Source organism: Stegodyphus dumicola, chromosome 4 (assembly GCF_044657685.1).
Source record: "Stegodyphus dumicola isolate Sdum_Otavi_A_Nest chromosome 4, ASM4465768v1".
In the NCBI taxonomy this organism is placed as follows: domain Eukaryota; kingdom Metazoa; phylum Arthropoda; class Arachnida; order Araneae; family Eresidae; genus Stegodyphus; species Stegodyphus dumicola.
The window spans coordinates 242,033,692-242,057,503 of record NC_140771.1 but is presented as its reverse complement, the minus strand read 5'-3'; the positions used below and the strand labels follow the sequence as shown (position 1 = coordinate 242,057,503).

The following is a 23,812-nucleotide window of genomic DNA, read 5'->3' as shown; positions in this document are numbered from 1 at the left end:
AGAAAGAACAATAAAAAAGCACCTCTTTTCAGGTGCTCATTTCTTTCAAAATGGAAATAACAAATAATCCTAAAGATGTGATTCCAGCAACAAATTGTTTTGCATTCTTCCACTAATTTTGGATTAATATGACAAAATATTAGAATCATAATTAATCCGACAAAAAGGCTGGAACATGGTACTACATTAAAAACACGGCTAAAAGGTATTAATATTGTAACCACAGCATTCTTACCTGGAAGGGTATTTTGGAAATTTTTTAGTGACCTGAAAGGAGGTCTTGGAGCCAAAAAGAATTAGAATTCTGTGAAGTTTATATTTTTCATGGTGCAATTGATTCTAAATTATGCCTTATGAAAACAATTGTTTAATTATAATCCATCTGCAGCAAGTAATATTTGGTAGCTGGACTGACTTCACATTCCCCACATCTACTCTTGATATTTTAGAAAACGCCAAGCAAGTCTGATCATGAGCAAAAACTCGCATGTGCCTTTCAGACCTTTTTATTTACAAAGTAGAGCAGATGTGGTTGATTCGGGAAGAAAGACAAGATCCTACGAGTTTGCCAGTTACTTCTCATTGGTACAGATTTTTCAGTTGAAAAACCTATTTTGGAGAGCTGGAGGCTTTTGCCATAGTGCCAGTCAAGACTGCTTTAGTGGTGACTGAATAGTAATGCAAACCAAGAATCACACTAACAATTCCACAGATGTTATTGCTAAGAATAGCCACACCCAAAATCTGAAAAGATAGGGTAAATCACATAATGACATATTAGGGATGATTACAACCTTAAGGCACTTCAAAATCATAACAACCATATTCTCTTTCACAATCCTACTGTGTATTGTTATAATCGCACACAGCTGATTAGGTAATTAATAGCTGTTACCATACATAAAAGGCAAGCCAGAAAGAAGGAAATAACATTAAAGTGTCTAATCTAATGTAACAGATTACAAGGGCCGCTTCTCTTAATAATGGCACCAGCAGTCGCATAATGCCTTTCAATTACAATAGTATTATTAAGTCATTTCTAAATAGTCTTACAGTATTCTTTTGCATATGATGTTATATCAATGTTGACCCTTTTTTTAATACTTCAAAACATTCTTCCAATATCGAGTTTCCATACTCAGACTGTTCCCATAACTTTAATGGTCAAAATTCAGTTTGCAGCAGTTTTGGTCTCATAAGAATTCAATTTTATTAAAAACTGTTGCCAAAACAAACTTTTTGAAGAAGTTTAAAAGTAATTATATTTCTTAATAAAATGTCCAATTAAAATCATACACAATACACAATAATGTCAAAGTTTTCTTAATAATGCATACATCATCAAGAACGTTTACTGATAGTGATACATATATTTAGTTCAACAATACCTATAGTGTAACTTCTCTAGTGCTCTAGCTTGGCAGTGTCACAGAAGTGTAAAGCTAAAAATATCTCAACCTATTAAAATGACGACATCAAACAGTAAGGGATTAATATAATCTAAAAATAGCTTTTTGCCTTTTATAATCTAAGAGATCCTAATTTATTATGTATAATCTTTCACATGATGAACTGGAGGCAGATATTCAATGAGCTCAGTCTCTGACAAAATAACATTAAAATAACATTCAGTATGTGAATCACTAGAAATATCCCTCGCTAACTCTTAAGATAATGAATCACCACTCCTATTCATATCACTAATTGGCTCAACATTCCTCTGATAAATAATACTGCTTGCCTGCCATAATAAACTGGAGTTACGGCTTTCAAAAAAACAGCAATGCCCAGCATAATAGAACCTCACATAGTAATACTAAAAGATCTTACATAGTAGCAAAAAAAGATTCAAAAGGCATATAGAAATCCAAATAGTTGTATCACATGGCCAGTTAAAGAGACCAGCTCTGTTTGTTTACATTTCAACTCCCCTGAAAACAGCCAACACCAACATTACCCAGAACGTGATCAAATTTAAAGTCAGGATGCTAAAACTATATTCAGTTCAATAGTAATGGCATACTTTAAACTCCTGATTATTACTTAAGAAATATAAAGTTGCAAAGGAAATAATAAAACAGTAATGTTTTTCCTTCTCTATAAATAACCAAAGCAAAAATAACTAACAATATATTTGAATAAACTACAGGAACTTTCATTTACAGATAATAAAAACTTTCATTTTATATGTTTAAAAAAAGGCTTACATTTCCATTTTCACGATCAGAACGTGCTCGAATGCATTCCACTAGATTCAGTAGCAATTTACATGACATTGTCTGAATTGTAGTTACAAGAGATTCATCGTGAACATTTTTTGAAAAAACATTCACAGCTTTGGAGAGATCCTTTAATGGTAAATGCTGTCTCACATGATGCACAAGGTCAGCCAATGTGCTATAAGCAAGAGGCCTGAAATAATAATAATAAAAAGTATTTAAAAAAAGGCTCATTTATTTTGACTCAAAATGCATAACAACGGAAGACAGCCAAAGTTTTTTATGTAAACATAAGCATTATTTACAGCTACTTAACACATCTATACACATGCACATTAAAAAAAAAAAAAAAAGAATTAGTAAAGATGATTTGGAACTGTACAAATTTTCACATTTCTTCCGTTTTAAACAGAAAACTGATTTTAGCAAAACTTGAATTCTGCATTCATTTTTTAATATATAATTGCATTATGTATATAAAAACACACACATGTATATATGTAAGATAAAAAAAATATGTGAATCAAAACTATAATTTAAACTAACGGTAAAACATTAATTCTCCCTCCTTCTCTATTCTAAAAATTGTAATAAATTTTCTGCATTGCGTCATTTCTAGAGCTTTCCTTTTCTTTTTTTTCATGGCCTGTGCAGCATTGATGATGTAATAACTAGGAACTGAAACTACCAATTGTAAACCCAAACTTTTCTCTTCGCATGCTTCCATCTTGCATAACTACACACTTCAGCTGTCTGTCTGCGCTTGCTTGGACGCAATTTCGTTGTGCTGCTTCCTATTGCAATAATATCAATAATGTAAATGTTCTTGAACAAGCACGATAAAGGGTGCCAAGTGATCTGTAAGCACATAATGTCAATTGGAAATAAACATGGAATTAAAATTGCCTGATCGTTTTATTACATCAATTAATCAACAGGATAGTTTCCTGCAGCCTGAGACCTCAATGGAAAATGTATTCAGCTCTTCAAACCAGCGTTTTGTGATAAATTCAAAGGCAATGTGAAATAAGTGAATCATTTTTTTTTTTTTTTTTTTTTTTAAATAATGTTTAAAAAATAACATATGATCCTTCTGCTGTGGTGTTTTGCAAGTGCTTCAAAAAAAAAAAATCACGCGATAAAGCCAGAAGTTTGAATGCCTAGAGAAAAGCAATATTGAATTTGCTTTGACCATCTCTACAATATTTAGAAAAAAAAAAAAAAAAAGAAAGTGCTTTGAATCATCAGTGAATTACTGCTTAAGGAGATTCAGCATACAGTCAAGATCGTTGATCTGTACTTTGCTTCAAGTATGTGCGACAGAAAATTATTTGTGCTTTCGCTTTTTCTTAATAGTACTTCGTCAATCGATAGCTCAAAAGTGCTATCTTTGTGTGAATTTAACTCAGGAACGAGACAAAACTATTTACATGCTACGGATTGTATAATTTGCATTTCAGTTTTGCTTAAAATTACTGCAATTTGATTGTGATGTTTTGTGAAAACGGGAAATTTTTGTTCATTAATTTTCCTAATTTTTCATGTGTGAGCAAATTAAGTAACGAGCTTTAAGCTATTTTAATTATTTATAGGGAAGGATATTGAGGTAGGTAATTATAATTTTGAATTTATGGTTCAAAATTTTGAATTGTTATAAGAAAACTGAAGTGAATGAAATAGTTTTAAAAAATTTGTGTAGAATTTGAAAAAAAAAAGTGTTTTGAGTAGTATTGTAGGAATCATAAGTAGTACAGAATTATATTAACTGATTAAAAAATGTATGGATCATAAGATATTTAGATAAACTTTGAAGGGCTCCCACTTTTATTTTTTCGAATATAATATTTTTTTTCCTTTTTTTAATATAATGGAGTGTGGTTAATTTTTTTTTTTATAAATGGAGTTTTGTAATGCAGTTTTGCAAAGGTCAGTTACCTTATAAAAAGAACGGAGGCCTTTCCAAGTAACTGTCCAAATAGTTGGAAGTGTATAGTAGGAGAAAGCTGTGGGGGATCTTCCAGTTTGTACAAAATAAGTCAATTAGAAATTTCCATAATAGTATATTATTACAAATGAAAATTTAATTACATTATAAAATTTTTGCGATTTTGTAATATTAATGGATGTGTTTGAAATTTTTATATTTAAAAAGTTTTAAAAGCCTTCCCTCAACAGATATGATTATGAAATTTATTTTCTTATTTTATACTCACAAAATTATATAGTCCATATTATTATTGTGGGGCAGTGTAGAATTTAATATATGTCTAATTTTTGTATATTTGTTTTTATTTCATTTAACTAGTTTGGTTTTTATGGCCATAAGTTAATAGAGTCCATAAATATAGGAAAGATTTTACAGAAGTGTGAACTTTTCTAGTATTTCTTGAAAAAATTAGGACATTCCTTACAGTGTTTTTACAGTTGAAGACTTTAAATTTCAATAAAATTTTCAACTTGAATTTATTGTTAAAAATGTTACCTACAAGATTTTGTAATTTAAAAAAAATACTTACATCAAATTTTATATTTTCCCTCTATTACATTTTCCTTGTTTCGCTAATTCTGTAATGCTCTTTTTTAAAAGGCTTTTCTGTCACCAAGCCTTTTTCTTTTTGAAGGTGGAGAATATGTTAGATAAAACATATATAAATCAAAATTATAATTTAAACTGACGGTCAAACATTTATTCTCCCTCTCTATTCTAAAAATCGTAATAACTTCTCTGCATTGCGTCATTTCTAGATCTTTCCTTTTCTTTCTTTTTTGCATGGCCTGTGCAGCGCTGATGATGTAATAACTAGGAACTGAAACTACCAATTGTAAACCCAAACTTGTCTCTGCATGTGCTTCCATCTTGCACAACTACACACTTCAGCTATCTGTCTGTGCTGTGCTTGGACACAATTTCGTTATGCTGCTTCCTATTGCAATAATATCAATAATGTAAATGTTCTTGAACAAGCATGATAAAGGGTGCCAAGTGATCTGTAAGCACGTAATGTCAATTGGAAACAAAAATGGAATTAAAATTGCCTTGACCGCCAAGTTTTCTTTACGAAGTTAACAAATTAGCTTACGATGCAATCAGAATACTACTTCTTCAATTAAGGATAACTATACATCAACAGTGTTCCGGCTTTTCCTTGTGCTATTATTATATTATATTATATATATATATATATATATATATATATAATTATAAAAAGTTGAATATATGGCAGAATATAACATGTATACTACTTTACAGAACTTGGGAATAAGATGCAAATTCTAAGCTTCAAAATGTGTCCTTTGATTTCAGTAGACGAAATTCACTTCATTTGCAGAAGGAAATATGTTACATCAATAGACCTAACAAATTAGTAATTTATTCTCCACATATGCACAAATTAGACACTCATTGAAAAAGATGTCTTTGTAAAATTCCCTGAATAAGTGTATTATAATTACTGAAAGAAAAGACATTGCTTGTATAAAGTGAACACCATAATTATCTGGCTTCAAACCCATCAAAAAGTTGGGAGATTTCCTTAAGTAAGCTGTTTCTGGCCAAGTACCTCTTCAATTGCTCTCATACAGTTGAAAACTTATTTGAAGAACTCTGGTACACTTGAAAGTATGGAAAATTACTTATCAGCTTTTATGAAGGTCATATAAAAGCTCAAAAATTTATTTAAATATATATTGTTTATATGTCTGATACAGACATTTTATAATCATGAATATATAACCAAATCACCTAGTTGCCTATGAAATTTTGAATCAATCAAAACATAACTTTTCCAGGTATGTCAAATTTACTACTCATGCTTAACTTTTCAAAACCAGTGTAACTGAATTATTATAATATTAAAATAGAAATATATTTCTGATATAACTGAGTTACTTTACACTCTTTATTAACAAAATAAATGTATCAATTTAAATTACAAATTTCTGATAGAATTAAAAATGTAGCCCATAGTTCAAATTTGCTTTCACTATGTTAGACCTTGCATTTTTAAGGTACTCCCATCATTAAATTTTTTTTTCATAAAATTCTATAGCTTATTTTGAACAACTTTATAACTTAAAACAAATGTTTAGTATTATATGCAAGGAACTTGCTCAGGTACCAAGTGCAAGTTAATTTTTACATAAATTATTGTGTACATTCTAAGACCAATATATTTGTAATTTCTGAAATTATTGGAGAAATCAAATTTTTATTCCTTACTATCTCATAATATATATTCCAGCACATACAATTCGATTTTCAAAATGGCATTTAATTCAGAAAAGAATTTAATTAAATTACTTTGAAATTACTTTAAATAACTCCAGCAACTATCATTTTATATTCCATTACCTATTTCAAAAAGTAGTAATTTTCAAGTAAAATCTCTTGAATTACGTTTATAAATCCTATCAAACTAATGCCCTTTTTCTCTTAATGCTCCCGAAGTTTGACACAACAGCTCTTCAATGTGATCCCATCTCTAAGATGTTGAATTTGCATGTATCATACATAGATACCTTAGATCATTTTTTGCTTATTTAAACTCAAATTATATTAAATGCTCAAAGATAAAAGGTTTTAAACTTATGTGAAAAAATATTTCTTTTTCAAATACTTCTGTTAAGATTAACTAGAAAGTGCCCTCCTTTTCATAATAATGCTGTTTGACATATAATAATAATAAAAATGAATATTTACAACATACTTCTTTTGATCTTAATATTATAACCAAAATGTCTATCACTCTTATCACATTCCTTGATATTGTTCTTACTTGCAACAGAATATTGATCCTACCTGATAGCATCAAATATAAAAGACACATGTGGGTCTGCAAGTATAATTCTTACAGTAATGTTTTTTATGGGTCCTTAAACAAGTAACTAAGTAGTATGACTGTAATATTTTTTTTCAGAGAATAAATACCAAAAATTTATTAACTACTTCAGGAAGTGTCTGTTGCCTTAAAATAAATTTATGAAGAAATATATTACATTTTACCTCAATGATTCATAAGCTGTCCATCCAGTCCCAATTAATATATTTTCATCAAAAAGTTCTTCTAATGAGCCAACAAATTCTGAAAATTAAAAATGGTGATACCATTTCAAAAGAATTCAAAATTGATTTTACTTTATAACAACATGATTCAGGTTAGTGAATTATTCATAATATTAATCTGATGTAAAATACACTAATATTTAATTAGATATCCTAAATTTTATATTCATTGGCTAATTTTATTTTCTGATTTGCTTACACTTTTGTACAGAAAAAATTCCCGAATAGGGAAAGAAAGATTTTATTTGCCAATGTACTTTTAAATACAATAAAAATAAAAATTAATGTACATACCTACATAAGGATAAACTCTGTAATATATCAAACACTGATATAAAAAAATAAATACAAATATTAACCGATTAAATCAGATTTGTGGCTTCATTTAAAGTTTGATCATTAAAAATTAATGTACATACATAAGGATAAACTCAGTAATGTACCAAAAACTGATCTGAAAATTAAATACAAATATTAATTGATTAATCAGATTTGCATCTTCGTTAAAAGTTTGATAAATATCTACAGCAAACTAAGACAGTTCAAATCAAATAAAATTTAATAAGAAAAGTTATACCAAAAATTACTATGTTCAGGAAAATTAAATTAGCTCTTCTTCAAGCTCCACTAACTCAGTATATTCCATTTATTGCTGCAAAACGCTTTCTTTTAAAAGCTAAAAATTGTAAATCAAGAGACTGTGTGATCTACCAGGAAATGTAATAAAATGCTGGAAGAGGTGGCAGCTATGACATTGACTTATTTCAAGAACACAACTGTTTTATAAGTTTTTTTTTTTTTTTTTTTTTTTTTTTTTTACTATTTGTAGAAGACATACAGAAAATATTTACACATAATCATTCATGCAAATTGTAATCAATATATATATATTACATAATGCCTAAAACAAAACCATCTTTTCAAAACATAACAACAGTACATGCAAAAATTATCAACACTTTGCTCCCAAAGTTATTTTTTTCCATGTAAAATATTAGCCAAAAAAACTCTGCTACTGTATTTAAAACCATTGATGAGGAATTCTATTTTCTTGTAAGAAAATCTATCTATTCTATGGTGATTTTATGAAAACAATCAAGTGAAGCTAACGAGAATTTATTCAAAAATTTTTGGGGGGAGAGCTTCTAATAAAGTTGCCATCATAAGTTAAGCTTAAAAGTTTAAGTGTTCAAGTGACTTATTTTTACCATTTCATTCAAGTCTTCCAATTTTTAAATTTAACAGCATAATCTGAGTCAATTAGAAGCCATATGGATGCAAAAAATGAAAACCCAGTTATGATATAAAAAAACGCAGACAGAACACAAATATTAGTTTAAACAAAAAAACTATCCACTTTAACAATAAAGACTTCTCACAATTATGAATGACCGGAAGAAAATTTCAAAGTATGAAAGCAGCAGAACTATTTTTGTACTAGACAGGCTTTCTCCATTACTTAAAAAAAGGGTTATCAATAAGAGATAAGATTTCAAATTATGTATTAAAATGATTGCAAATAAAAAACTGACAAAATACCTCTTTTAATGACTCACTTTCCAAATATGAATGATGTTCACACACATAGGCACATGTAATCCAAAGCACAGCAATGTAGCATCACTATGATTTGCAACATTTTCTACGTAATTAACATTCACAGGAGGTAGATCTGGCTCCAAGTAACGGCAACACAGGCAGCTGTTTGGAGTACCAACTTTTCAAGGACACCAAACCAAGTTTCCTTACAAGCGACAATGTCGTAGTGCAATAATAAAGATAAAATACTGTTCTGAATGTCATGTACAGAGACAAACAGACTTTTGAATACCTCAATGCCACTGGAAACAAAATATATGCCCTATATTTTAAGGACATCTGTGCTTATTAAAAAGCTACTTTTGATTACCTGATGTAGAGTAAAATGCTTGGCATATGAATACTGATAACCGGAAGCTGAAATACTTTGCTAAAGAAAACCGTTTCTCATACTGTTATCGGTGTAACTGTGCTTATAATTTAGATTTTTGATTGTTATCTCTTTCTGAAGAATAGTCTTAATTTTGAATCAATCCCCTCCTCCCAACCAAAAAATATCTACATTTTAAATTTCACTTTGCATCTCTACTGCTAGTCATTTTGCCTTTCAATTAGGGAGATGTTGGTTATAAATAGCAAATATAATTGAATCATTTCTCAACTGTTTTATATACTTGTAGCTCAGAAGGATCCCATTTAGTATTAATGTTTCCTTTTTAATCACTTACAGGCCTTAATTAAAAATAAATTAAGAAAATAAAGGTTATCTGATAATGAAACATGGGGGGAAGAAGAATCATTAAAGTGAGACAAAGAAATTAGAAAAAATGTCTAATTCTCTCAGTAAATTTTTAGGGGCTTCACTCTGTAATATTAAATCAAAGTCCTTCAGACCATATTAGGCTGCCAAGTGAGTTACCACTCTTTCTAAAAATGTATGACAAAATGTTATAAAAGTTTTAAATAAGACTTTTTATTTCAGATTGAACTAAAAGGCACAACTAGTGCATATAGTCAAAACTCCCCTTGCCGGCATTAAAAATAATGGAGGGGTTGTAACCCAAGATTACAAAAATTTGACATAACTAAGCTGGCTCAAACCTTGAAGGTGCAATTTAATACTGGCTAACAGATTGCTGATGCCATAATATTGGCTGGCAGAGCCACTCAATAAAGTTGCCTTGCAATAGAGTTGCAAGTGTTGCTACCAAAAGCTCTATTTCTAAAACATATGATGACCTTGCCTCAAATACTCTAATTTCATTTGCATCCTGGTGAAGGGCTGAATAAAAGAAGTTATAGTACAGATGCAAATCATAAATATTAGTTAATTAACACAAAAATTCTTTAAATTTTTTAGCATTTGAAACACTTACAGAAGCAAAAGTTTCATCAAATCACTGGGAATTGATTTAAAAAAACAAGCAGTATAAATGTTAATAATGAAAATTATCATTTCTAGAACAGCCTAATAAAGCATACTGATATACATCTGACGGAGCTTTAATTGTAGAGGAATTTTACTTTAATTAACCAGTTATTTATAAATTCAGCCTTTACAATAATTTCTCACCATATTCACTAGAATGCAAATGAGTAGCTAGTATTTAAACTGGGATTTTAAGACATTGGGATTAAGATTTTGGGATTTTAAGACAAAACATGTTTCTGTCATCATATGCATGTTACATGTTAGTTTCCTGCTAGCTTCAATAGATGTAATTATTCAGTAACTATAGCTATTCAGTATATTGGTAACTATAGCTGAATGAGTCTGAGGAATGCTGGAAATTGTGACCAAAAACACATGTACCACTTTTTTAAGCAATGTAAAACAGCAGTTAAGATTCAACAGAGCATGTAACCAGTGGACTGAATTTTAAAAAAATTAAAAGGGAAATACTGCATTGATATCAATATACAAAAACAAACTGTTGGGGAAAACATTAGGCATGTATTTAAAGACTAATTTAAAAGACTTTATTGACTGCAATTCATTTCAAAAACCTTTGTGTATTTACTTCACATTTGTTATTATTTACAAAGTTTAACACTTAGTCAAATTTACTATATTTGAAAAAAGCACTTACTTTCTCTGAGCTCTGTAGCTAAAATATGACGAGCTGCTATTAAAAGCTCCTTTCGTAAATGAGCAACTTCTTGAGGACATAAACACAGAAGACCAATCATGCCTTTGGCCAACTGTGAAGAATGCTCGTTCACAACACTCTAAAATATAACTTTCGTTAGTCACATTATATAGATGTTTTACATTAAGAAAAACAGGTATATGAAAAAAGTTAATTTGAAAACAAGTGAATTATGCACAAGGAAAGGTATTGTTCCGATATTCACGGTATCCAATACATTAAATATGCTTACAAAAATTATTTTTAAAAGACCTTAGACTTTCCTTTAAAGTTATTTAACATAAATGTAATGCTGATACAATAGTAAGATAAAATTACAACAAGAGAATTATTATATAAGCAATCAAAAATATTAAAACATCTTTACTTTCAATAAACATTTTACTTTCAAATTACTATTTCAAAAACAGAAAATAAACACAATGAAGTAAATATCATAAAATCACTAGAATGAAATGAATAAAACTCCATATCAATTCCTGGGCATTAACTGAGAAATGCAAGGTACATAAACTACAAGTCATCCAGGTTCATAAGTTTTTATTTCAAACAAACCATAAGTGACAAAACAGATCACAAAATAAAACAACTTTGTACAGAAACATACAACAATTATAATTACAACACATTTTTTTTAATGAAAACATCTGGTTTATTAAATGTACTGTAATAAATCTAGTGACAAAGATATTTATCCTTTAATTATTATGCATAAATAAAATCCTTTTATCACTTTTATAACTGACTAAACTATTTACTGATTTTACATTTTATCTTTTTGATGTCTCAAATTCAATTTTTTCCCTCATAATTTTCTGGCATAAATGCATTCTGTATAAAAAATACATTTTAGTACCTAAAATAGGATAAAAGAATTATCAATTTCCATCCACCTCCAAGAAAGCAATTATACAGTGAAACGCTGTTAATATTTTGCCCACTTATAAATCTACTCTGCTGTGTTTATTTTACTTTGAAAATTTGCTTATTTTATCTTTTATTTTCCTATGTTGTTTCATCTCTGTCGTAATTCATACCTTTTCATGTTAACAGTAAAATCTCATTCACACAATGCATAACTCTTCACCTCGAGCTGAAAGTTTCCCCAAATTGCTATGGTTTGACAGATTACTAGGGCTATCTGCCTAAGGGAAGGGATGCCTTCATGGAGGACTTTCTAATGGAAACTCGCTGATATACATATTACACAAGAGGAAAGCCATGAAACGGCCATGCAGCCAGCCAATTCACATGGAATCAACCCAGATTGGAGTACCAATGTTCAGCGATTTTACAACTTGGCCGTTGGTGGGTCCAGTTTCTCCTGTGGTCATTTCATTCTTTCGATAGCAATTGAAAGTTTTACACTGGGACAGAAGGAGAAAACAAAAACATTGTATACCTCACACTGGACAAGGATTCAAGTCCAGATGGTGGCTGGAAAAAAAGGCCACTAGGAAAGAGATAATAAACAACGAAGTATGCTGAAGAGATAAGCTTGTTGATGGAAGATGCAAAGTCCAAAAACATGGCAACTTCAATTAATAATTACACCTTTTGCTTAACAACTTTCCCACAAATGATGATGCAAAAAATGTTGAAAAACCTCTAAGAAGCAGTATTTCAGGGGTTAATGAAAGTAGACGCAAAAGTAATTTATACTGAACTTCATTTAAAAGTTAAACAACAGACTGAAATTCTGATTTTCATAGAATACAAAAAGAATTAGAAAACTGCAGAAAAATATCTCACCTGGTAAATACGCACTATATATGCCAAAAATGACAATGTTTTAATTTGTGCTGCCATAAAATCCACAAAAACTTCTTTATTGAAATTTGGATTACTCCTAAAATGAGAATAATCACTTAATGCATACAAAATCCATGTATACATAGTATAAGTAAACAAAAAAATATAAAAATGGCATTTCCTCTTTAGCAACATGACAAGAAATAAAAATAAATGACTTAATTTAAAATATGATATTGAAGTTAAAAGATATATTTAAAAACAATTTTTAATGATCACATGTACAAATTGTTTGGTATGATATTATGAATTTAATAAATATTAATAATATCTTAAGAAAAAAATTCCAGCATTTAAATATGTGAATTTGCATAACACTTAATGCTATGAATAATAATGCAAAAATATTGAAACATGTAATAAAATTTCGTAAACTTTATACTTGAATATAGCATCTGCAATAATTCAAAAGCTAGAATTAGTATTTTTAGATACAATCCTTTTTTATAAAAAAGCTATAAATTTAACTGAAGAATTTTATTCATGCATACATAAACATTTATCAAAGGCATGCAAGTCTGATAAATAAGCATATACCACAGTTTCATCTGCTTTGAACTTGTACAACTCTTGTTCAGTAAGCCTATTTCCTGGAATATAGCCTAATCCCTTTTCCAAAAAGAAATTAATCCAGAATATAAATTCTGCACTCTGTCTCTCAGACATAAGAATGCAAATCTATAATCTCCGTCATTTTCCTATTTTCATGATGTATGCAGAACCCACAGTAGAGTTCTAATAATCAGAATTTTCTTTTCATATGCTCACTTCCAATTAGAGAGAAGTTTTTTTTTTTTTTTTTTTTTTTTTTAACCTTTTTAGATCCTCAGCAATTAGAATGTACATTAAATATGTGGAAAACAATGAAAACACTAATGCAGCCAGCAGTTTGCCTTAAATCAAACCCAAGTTGAACTACTAGTGTTCAGAGACTTTACTGTTAGGCCACTAGTGAGGAGTGGGATTAACAAAAAGTGTACTTTGTTATTTATGTACCTCATAAAATGAAAAAAAAAAAAAATTACCTTTGCTGAGGAGTTGGTTGAAGAGTTATGGTCACCATTATTAAAGGAATGAATTCTTCCACATCTTTGTGAACGCTCATTTTATACAGTTGATACATCAAGACAACTATGATTGGTAATTCAGCTAAAGCTTTTAGTGACATGGTTGCTTTTGGGATTAGGTTATACTGCAAATATAGTATATCAGCATTTTTAGTTAGCAATGTGCAATTACCCACTTTCATAACAGTCATATGTATAACCATTTATATATAGTTACATTACATTACATGAAATTCAGTATTAGGACATATATATACAAACATTCATAAAAATATGCTATTTTATTGAGATTTCAAAGAGATCAGAAATCAAAGTTGACATTTTTTAATAACACAGCAGTTACACAAAAGTAAGGAAACATATAGTAGAAGGTTAGGATAAAATGGCAAATGTTTTTACTTAAAATATTGATTATGTCATTTTTATTTATATTTCTTGTATAATAGGAAACTATTAAATTAGCAGAAAGACGCAGTTCTAGGCAGTATGTACAAATTTACGAGTTCTAAAAGGGGTAAATTTCAGTAGATTGGTGAGGATTTCTGTAGCCAAATCAGACAATGTATCTGATGTATCATGATGTAATTAATCCAATATTTTGAACTCGCATTGTTTTCTTCGAAAACAATCATCCAACAAACAACAGCATGGTTGAGAGTGCTCATTGAATGAGAAAGAAGAAAGTGTAATATTATGCAAAATTTTGAGCACAGCACTGAACTTAATGTGATTACTTAATCTAGTTAGTGTAAAAGAAGCATATGATAATTTAACCAACGGGAAATTTTTGATCAAGTTGCAACTGTTCAAACCAGACTAATAAAAGTGAAGAAAGAATGCGATTGCCACTTAATGGAAGACTTTCATTTAATCCGATGAATTAATCTTCACAATGTTTCTGACTAGTAAATTAGTTAAAAGAACAACAGCACAAGCTTTTAGATTGCCTGTAAAAATTAATCTATAGGATGATCAGCCATATCATAATATCCTGTGAAACTTAATATTACTCTGTTAAGTCATATCTTTTCCTAGGCCTATATGTAAGTATTCTGAGCAATCAAGGCTATCTTATGGTACACATATGCCCTGAAAAAAGAATTTATGAATGAGAATTGTGAATTTTTAATAAAGATTAAGCTACAATTCATATATCCAGCATCATCCAATTGTGGTTTTCTGAACATGGCTGTAAATTTTCCAGTCATCTATGGCTTCCTTAATTGTCAAACCTCTGTATTATACCCTGTCTGTGGGAAGTTTTAAAAAGCATGAACTGAGCTTACCCATCTCAATCACTTCTGTAGGAGCTTGAGCAAATCTTGAAAAAAAAAAATGCTAACATCTATAACTTATTATTTGTCCATTTTCAGAAGAATTTAAGTAATCTTAAATGGAAATACCAGTACTAAGTAAGAAAATTCAATTTTTACTAGATGTTTTCATATTTTTGTGTAACTTTTACATGCACTTGAATGGGAAATCACTAAAAGTTTCAATCACTAACACTTCTTAAACACAAATAATTCCCAGTCGTTTAAATCCTCTATCCAAATACTTTGAATACAAGCCAGGCTCATACTGACATTTTGGTTTTAAGAGTTAAACAGTGACTCAAAATTTTAAAATATATCTCTGGTACAGACTGAGATGCGGATACTCAGATCTTGAGAAATATATAATTTGCCCTTATTAGGCCTGCCCTGGAATGTGATCTTCAGATTTATCAGGACGCTTCTGTCGGCAAGCTAAACAAACTGAAAAGGGTACAATTCTTGGCTGCCAGAACCATTAATGGTCTCCGCAATTGTTGCCCGAGAGACATTGTCCTGCATGAGGCCGACCTTCAACCCCTCAGACTTTAGAGGTCTAAAGTAGGCATCTATTGACCAATACTTTGCCAAGCTCAACAGTTATCACAATCAGTGCAGAACCTATAGATATGTATGTGACTGGAACAATAATCATCATCTTAAGGGAGAAAGTTTGCTCAGTCGTGCTGAAAATGAGGGATGGCTGCACACTGATGTTGAACATGTCTCTCTAGCCAGCTGTTTGGAGTATGGTACGACATTTAGCGAGTTTCCTCTAGGACCAAACTTTGCTCTTATACTAACAAAGGTACACAGCATCCTGATTATGTTAGACAGCTGCTAGCTTTGGAGGTTACTCACAAATCCCCAGTGATGCGACACAAATTTATACTGATGGTAGCAGTGGTGGCGCAAGTATCTCGGGTAGCGAAATATTTATCAGGCAAGGGAACGGAATTAAGATTTTTAAGAGAAGAGAAACCCTGAGTATTGCTCTATTTTTCGGGCAAAACTCATTGCTACTTAGGAGATTTGGGGTTATTGGAGAATCAATACTGCTGGACTCTGAGCAATAGTCGATTAATCAAGACAAAATTGGTATTTATGCCAATTTTGTATAGTCCAACTTTACTTGTGAGCTCTTGGCAATAGCAGAGGCACTTGCAAGCAAAAGGACTCTGTCTTCTGTGACTCAAAGGCAGCTCCAAAACCAAACCCAGATTGAATCTCCTTAATCACCAACGGGATACACTGTCACCTAAACGACCTTCAAAAAGGTATGCATTCTTCAATGGTTGCTAGTGCATGTCAACATGACAGCAAGAGCACAGATAAACTGGCAAAACAGGCTCAAAATCTCAACAATAATTGTAAAGTAAAAGTCTACCTCTCAGTAAATGCCAAACACAGATTGAAGGAACATTCAGTTCCAATATAACACCAGCTCCATAACATTGATGGAGATTGGATTAGTAAATGATCAATGGACATCTTAATTTCAATGAATAGCAAAACCATGGCTTAGAACTGGCCATCACAGAAAATTGAAAATTCTGTGTCCAGGCAGATATTACAGTTTCCATATGAAAATCTACAGAAACTGTGATAACTGCCTGGACACAGAATTTACAACTGCACATATTTTTTATTGTCCTGCCATCCTTGGTAAATTGTTAAAAACTGGGGGTCTTGTTTAAGAGACCGAAACTCTACGATTATAACATTTTGAAGATTGACAAGGCTATCATCTTTGCCCATAGATTTATGTGAATAAGTCGCAACCTCACAGATTTGAAAATCGGCTATATTGGTATTTCAGGGTAGAGCCAAAGGCGCAGGCTATTTTCAACAACAAAGAAATGAAACTATTTTCAACAACAAAGTTTGCCTGAGTGGACACGATGATAACAATATAAAAATGTTTTTTGCGGCATAAAATGGCAAGATTTAACGGGCTTTTTTTCCAAAGCATCTTGAAGGGGTGTTAAAATTAAAACAAAATTCTGTCCATTAAAATAAGGATCAGAAAAATGTGAAGAAGTTAGTGTTAAGTAATGAGATATAACCACTTTCATTTAAATTCTATAGTATAAATATATATTGCTAAAGACCATAACAAAAAGGATCATTTAAATGCAATCTGAGCTTCTAACACTTTATAACAAGTGTTATTTTATATCGCTAGCATAAGAAATTTTTCTAACACTAAAACAATGCACACTATCATCTGCATCAAAATTTAAGTTTAATTGTAATAATGAAATTTTACAATAAAAAGTACATTGCAATAGATATTTATATCTATTCCATCTATTTAAATTAAAATAGAGTTTTCTGATAATTTAACACTTTATGAATTGCACCAATTTACATCCGGAAAAAAAAAAAACTAGTTCTTTCACAAGTGATATTTTACAAGATGATATTCTATACCTTGATTTTTATAAAATGCAAAGGGAAAAAAAATAATTTGGGGATTTTCACATTATATAAACATTTAAAACCAGTGGAAATTTAATGCCTATTTTCAGAAGGCAAATTTTACTCTTACGGAGATAACATTTAAGCACTTAAGATACGGAGATAACATTAAGAGATAACATTAAGCACACAAAATGCAAGGCAGTAAAATTTTCAAACTTTTAAGAACTCTTTAAATAGCTTGCTTTATGAAAAATATTTTTAATTATGCTGCTTAAAAATTTTTACCTTCAAAAATTAGTTTTTATTTCTTTAAACTATTTTAAATAGTGGCATTTTAATTTCTTCAATGAATTGCTTTAAGCCAAATAACTGTTGTAATTTTTTATGTAATTAATAATTCTGATATAACATTTAAATATTAATAAAACCCATGTACTATGTAAACATGAAAGCACTTTAATTACTAAATGGTATAAACTTACTTGGGCATAATTACCATCTGGCCCTCGTCTTTCAGATTGAACAACAGTGATAGTAAAAGTCTCATTTAAAACTGGTTCTAGACTCGCCAAAGTTAAATCCTTTATTTTAGGTGTTGGACGAGGATCAAAGATTTTATTTAAATGGTTTGGTAATTCTCGGTAAATGTTTTTAACATACTGCAAAAACTGTTGAATCTATAAATATAAAAATAAACATAAAAAAATATGCATCACACACTTAAACATTATAAAATTTATTAAAATATCTGTATCTACTTTTAGACTTCCAATTAGATTGCAGATGTAGAAGCTGATTATTTACATATGCTTTGAAATCTGAAACTTATTTCATTTTGTAAAGTAATCAATTTCTGATTTAATGCAGACATGCATACACTGGATGGAGAATTTATTATGACCACCTAAAAATTTGATGTAAAACATCATGCTGTTGCCATTAATGAAGAAGGTCGTGAAAAGGAGGCATTTTTATATCATTCTTGCCCATTAGTGACATTCATCCACTATTAGATTATCATCAAGACTAGTTGAAGTGTATTACTTGTAAATAATAGGTAATGATTGTTGGTGCTAGAAGCAGTACAACAGATATGCATCAACAAAATTGCTGCATTTGTAAGGGGTTCAAAAGCAACAGTTATTACCACAGACAGTGTTTGTAACGTAAAGCAAATGAGAGTTCATTTTCAATTAATTATCACTGAAACACAAGAGTTTCATAAGTTGGCTCCAAACAGTCTAGTCAAATAAAAAGGTACATGGAATTACAGCTAATCTTTATCAGGAAATTCTGAAACTGTCATGGTTAATATTTGAAACATATAATGGTTTGCTGTCAAAACAACAAAAAAATTATAACACTCTGGAAAATTCTTTTAATTAAAAATTACATATTATAAAATGTAAATTACATTTTATAAAACAACATCAATTTATACACAATACTGAAAAAACTATACAAGTTTTAAAATTTGAAAATACTGCTCTTAATTAACTTTAAAATTTATTGCCTAGAATATTTATTGTCAATATATAGAAACAACTGAAAATATGTAACAAGAGTTTAAAATTTAATTTAATGCAAAGTAATAAATATCATGTAAATAAACGAAAAAATAAAAACATGGTTCAATATGGAAAACAAAATTCCCGGTTAAAGCAAACATTTCTCATTAAGTATGATCTATAAATTTTACTTAAAATTTTTCTATTTACAATTATAAATGTCGAATTTCATTATATTCAAAGAGACCCACAAAAAAGTCACTTGCTTACCAGGAATAACATAACAAACAAGGTGGACATCATTTTTCAATGGGCACAGGCAAATCAAAGCCGAAATGTTGCTTTATTTGTGAAATCAAGTCACCTTACGGATAAACAGCTGGAGGCAAAAGTCTTCTCGAAAGAATGGGACACTGATATTGAAAGTGAGCGACTTTTTTTGTGGCCCATGGAATATTTGATTTTATCATATCATACAATAAGACCCTTCTTAACGTGGGGTATACGTTCCATCAAAGTAGAGCGTAATATGAAACAGCGTTAAACAAGGTTATTTCATTATGTAAATGAATGTATGTATGGGATTACGAAGATGGGTAGAAAATTGGTCAGGTATTTTACCATTAAATTTATTAATTATGTTTTTATAGCAATAAAACAAAAATTTATTTCTTACAAATATAGAAACATAATAAACAAATATACATATAAAAATAAATAAAATTCTAAGTATGTTTACATTTCAGATCATTCAGTCTCTTCTGTATTTCCAATTTTCTGCCTTTTTATCAAGAAGGTATCTAATGTAATTTGCGTTTTCCTTTTGCGCTCTGTAAGAAGTTGTTAAGTGAATAAGGCACGTCTTGCCTTCGAACTCCTGTCAAAATTTGGGTCATTTTCAATAAATTGGCCCATAATTTCTGTTATAATAGTTTTTAGAAACAAAAGTTCATTTTGCTCTTCTTCAGAATCACTACTTTCAATATATTTGTGTTCTTCTTGGTCTGTTAATTCCTTGAGCTCATCATTAGAAAGACTTGCTGCTGTTTCTTGCACTATTTCTTCAACATCTTCCACATTTAACTCATGTAAACTGGTTTGTTTAGCTAATTCCACTATTTCGTTCATATCGAATATGAACGAAATAGTGGAATTTTTCTGTTACCTCATTCCAAGAAAGGTTTATGTTTTCTACAGCATTCATGATATTGTAGTTCTTTTCAAAACTCTCTTATTGATTGTTTCTCTTCTCCGTCTGTTTTTTCAAACATCTGTCTAAATGTTCGCCACAGGTAATAAGCCTTAAAATTTGATATAATGCCTTGATCCATTGGTTGGATTAAGGCAGCTGTGTTAGGCACAAGAAAACCACTTCGACTGGAATGCATGTTATTAAGTAAGAGAAATTCGTTGGATGGCTTGGAACAATATCAATTAAAAGTAGTACTCTTGATTCAAGTTTTTTAATTTCGCAATAGTGTTTAACAGACTGGCTAAAATATTCAGTGGACCAATTCTGGAAAATTTTCACAGATATCCATGATTTTTTTATTAGGTTCCCAAATTACAGGTAAAGTTGATTTGGATATTCCTTTCATCGCTCAAGGGTTTTTGGAAGGGTAAACAAGTAGTGGTGAAATCTCTGCATGCATTACCACCCAGTAGAAGTGTTAAGCGATCTTTTGCAGCTTTAAATCCTGGTGCATGTTTTTGTTCATGGGATAGTAATGTTCGTTTTGGCATAATTTTCCAAAATAGGCCTCTTTCATCAACATTAAAAACGAATTCTGGAGGATTGTTTCCTCGTTCAATTGTTGTTTTTAATGTCACTGGAAATTCAGCCGCCGCTTTTGTATCACCTGCTGCTTCTCCTGTAATCTGTATGTTATGAAGATTATTTCGATGTTTAAATCTATTAAACCATCCTCAACTTACAAAGAAAGTTTCACTTGTGTCACTTGCCTCAACCTGAATGTAATTAAAAATTCTTCTTGTATTTTTCCATTATAATAGATTGGCTTAATGGCATACTGCGTTCAATTTCGTCGTCAATCCATATAAAAGTCGTTTCTCCATTTCCTCTATTGTATTATTTCTAGAACAGGAAAATCTAGTTACAGAGCTCGTCACAGTTGCCGATGACAGTATTTTTTCTTTATTCTTAAGAATAGTCCTTATTGTTGAAGTTGCCAAATTCAATGCAGCACCAATATGAGATTGACGTTCACCAGTATCTAATCTTCTAATCACTTGCATTTTAGTTTCTAGTGAAATGCTTTTTCTTGTTGCTTTATTTTCATGTTCTTTATTATCACCAATGATAAAAACTAAAAATCATAATATTTGTCACTATATCAATCATTATATATATTTATACTTACAATAACGTCGACAAATGTTTGAAATGATAAAAAATACATTTGTATAACACCGCAGGAGATAAACTGCTTCAGATATTGGGAAGCCTAATGCCGCGTGCAATTTTGGGGAATCTCAGAATTCAAATAAAAGAGCATTAAACCGAAACAGTGCTAAACAAAACAGCGTTAAGCGGGGTCTTACTGTACATTCTTGAAATGAGGAATGAAATCTAAATGGTATATGTTAACTTTTTCCTGCTCAAGAACACGTAAAATTCTCTAAAATTATTTTTATATAAACTGAGTATTGAATTAATTGTTTTGGAATAACATGCAGCACAAATTTTTCATTTTGCAGCTATTCTAAGAACTAATAACTAATTAAAAATGACTGGAACAGCAATAATAAAGTTCTACAAGTTTACGGAAACTATTTAACTATAAAAAAAACCTCACATTTCTGCAGAATAGTAGTGTCTCGAATTTCAATGGATAATAAAATTGTGAAATTTACGATTAATTATCCTCCAGAAATAAGAATTACTAAAAACAAAACATCATATGTTTTAGTTAAATGTTTTCATTTCACAATTCTAACAGAGAATAAATTGTCTAAAAATAAACCTTTTAGTTGGAAACAAGAAAATCATTTCAAAAACATTTTCAAAATTCAGAAGAGAATATGTAAAGACAAAATATTATTAATATAGGCATAAATATATAAAGAATTTTTTTTTTTAATCTGAAAATAAATGTACACAATACTTACCTCAGGAGTAAACTGAGGCCTATAGGTTTTGTGAAATTCTATAATGATTCTAAGTACAACTAAAATATTTTCTTCATTTTCAACCTAAGTAAAAAAAATTAAGCATTAAAAAACAAACAACATGCAAATAATGAAATTATAAAACAGTTGATTTTTATAAGACTATAATTAAATTTGAGGAAAAGTGTACAATTATATTTTCTATAATTAAATACTTGGATCGTGCAGAAATGATTGACACAACAGCTCTCACAACGAAACATTACACTATGCAACAGGGAAAACAAGTGAAATAGACACAAGGGGGTGTGAGCTACTCAGAATGCATAGATGGAGTTGACCACAAGCGAGCGGAATAAGTCAGCTCCTGTCCCTTTCACCATCGTCATTGAGAGCATAGTGAGCAACAATGGAAAGTGACATGCTGACCATGATAATCATGGTCAGCATGTTTCCTATGGAAGGAAGGAATACAGAGTAGTGAGATCCATCGTCGCATGGTGTCGGTGTGCGAGAACAAAGCACCCTCAAAGCGTACTGTATGTCATTGGTTGGTTAAGTTCAGCAGTGGAGTGAGATTGCAGCCAAAGGTGTTAGTGCTGGACAGCCAGCAACATCACATACAAATGTAGATGTAGCAGCTGTGTTGGATTTGATCATGTCAAACAGGCTCATAATGTTCAACAAGATGCAGGAAGAGACAGGGCTTGTACAAGGAACATTGCAAGCGATTATGCATGGTGATTTGGAGATGACAAATGTGTGTGCAAAGTGGGTGGACTTCAGACCTCAAACAAAGACTTCGGACTATGCCTTGCTTGACAAGACGAAGGAGGCATTCAAAGACCAATATGTTGGATCTTCTGCCGAATTATGCGCAATTTTCCACAGGTGCAATTGTCATAGATGGTGCACTAACACCCCCCAGACTGGTTTACCAAAGCCCTTCGGGACCTCCCAGCCAGATGGCAGAAGTGTATTGACATGGGCAGGGATTATTTATATTTAATGTACTATCAGTTTTTTGTTAATAAATTGTATTCTGCTCTGTGGTAGCATTTGTGTCATTAATTTCTGTATGACCTTAATACAGAACTGACAGTAACATCTTAATACAGAACTGACAGTAACATCTTAATACAGAACTGACAATAACATTCCGGAGAACTTATGGCACAGGTCTGGATCCAAGCTAAATTCCAATGCTGTTTCAAGTAGGCTACGCTAAAATGTATTTATCATGTTAATTGAATGTTCATGCCTTTAACCGCTTTAGAATCAATAACAGTTACATGTTTTCTATCCCTTCTGACTTAAACACATAGCTTGTTCTCTCCAGATGAGTATATAGAGATATAAAGTAATTTAATTGGAACTGAGAAGATGTCTGTTGCCTTCAGCTGTCTGAAGCTGGAAGCTATCAGAAGAACAACAGCTAAGGCCTAGGTGTGATGGAGCAAGCTGACTGATGGAGCCTCTAGTAAGCAACAGCTACTGATTATTAATGTTTAATCTTAGCTGAAGTAGATAATACCAGAGTTCTTCCCAAATCCGTAAGCTAAAGATTAAAGCTCAGCATGATAAAATCA

General features: G+C 30.6%; 1 protein-coding gene across 1 annotated transcript in view; it reads right to left on the bottom strand.

The window, feature by feature from the left end:
* Window positions 1-23,812, bottom strand: part of LOC118193460 (transformation/transcription domain-associated protein-like) — a 215,737-nt gene that overhangs the window by 174,732 nt on the left and 17,193 nt on the right. Inside the window, 7 exon segments of the mRNA XM_035364554.2 lie at window positions 2,208-2,412; window positions 7,222-7,300; window positions 10,911-11,049; window positions 12,723-12,819; window positions 13,808-13,974; window positions 18,069-18,263; window positions 22,224-22,307. Coding sequence (XP_035220445.2) covers window positions 2,208-2,412; window positions 7,222-7,300; window positions 10,911-11,049; window positions 12,723-12,819; window positions 13,808-13,974; window positions 18,069-18,263; window positions 22,224-22,307 — 966 coding nt within the window.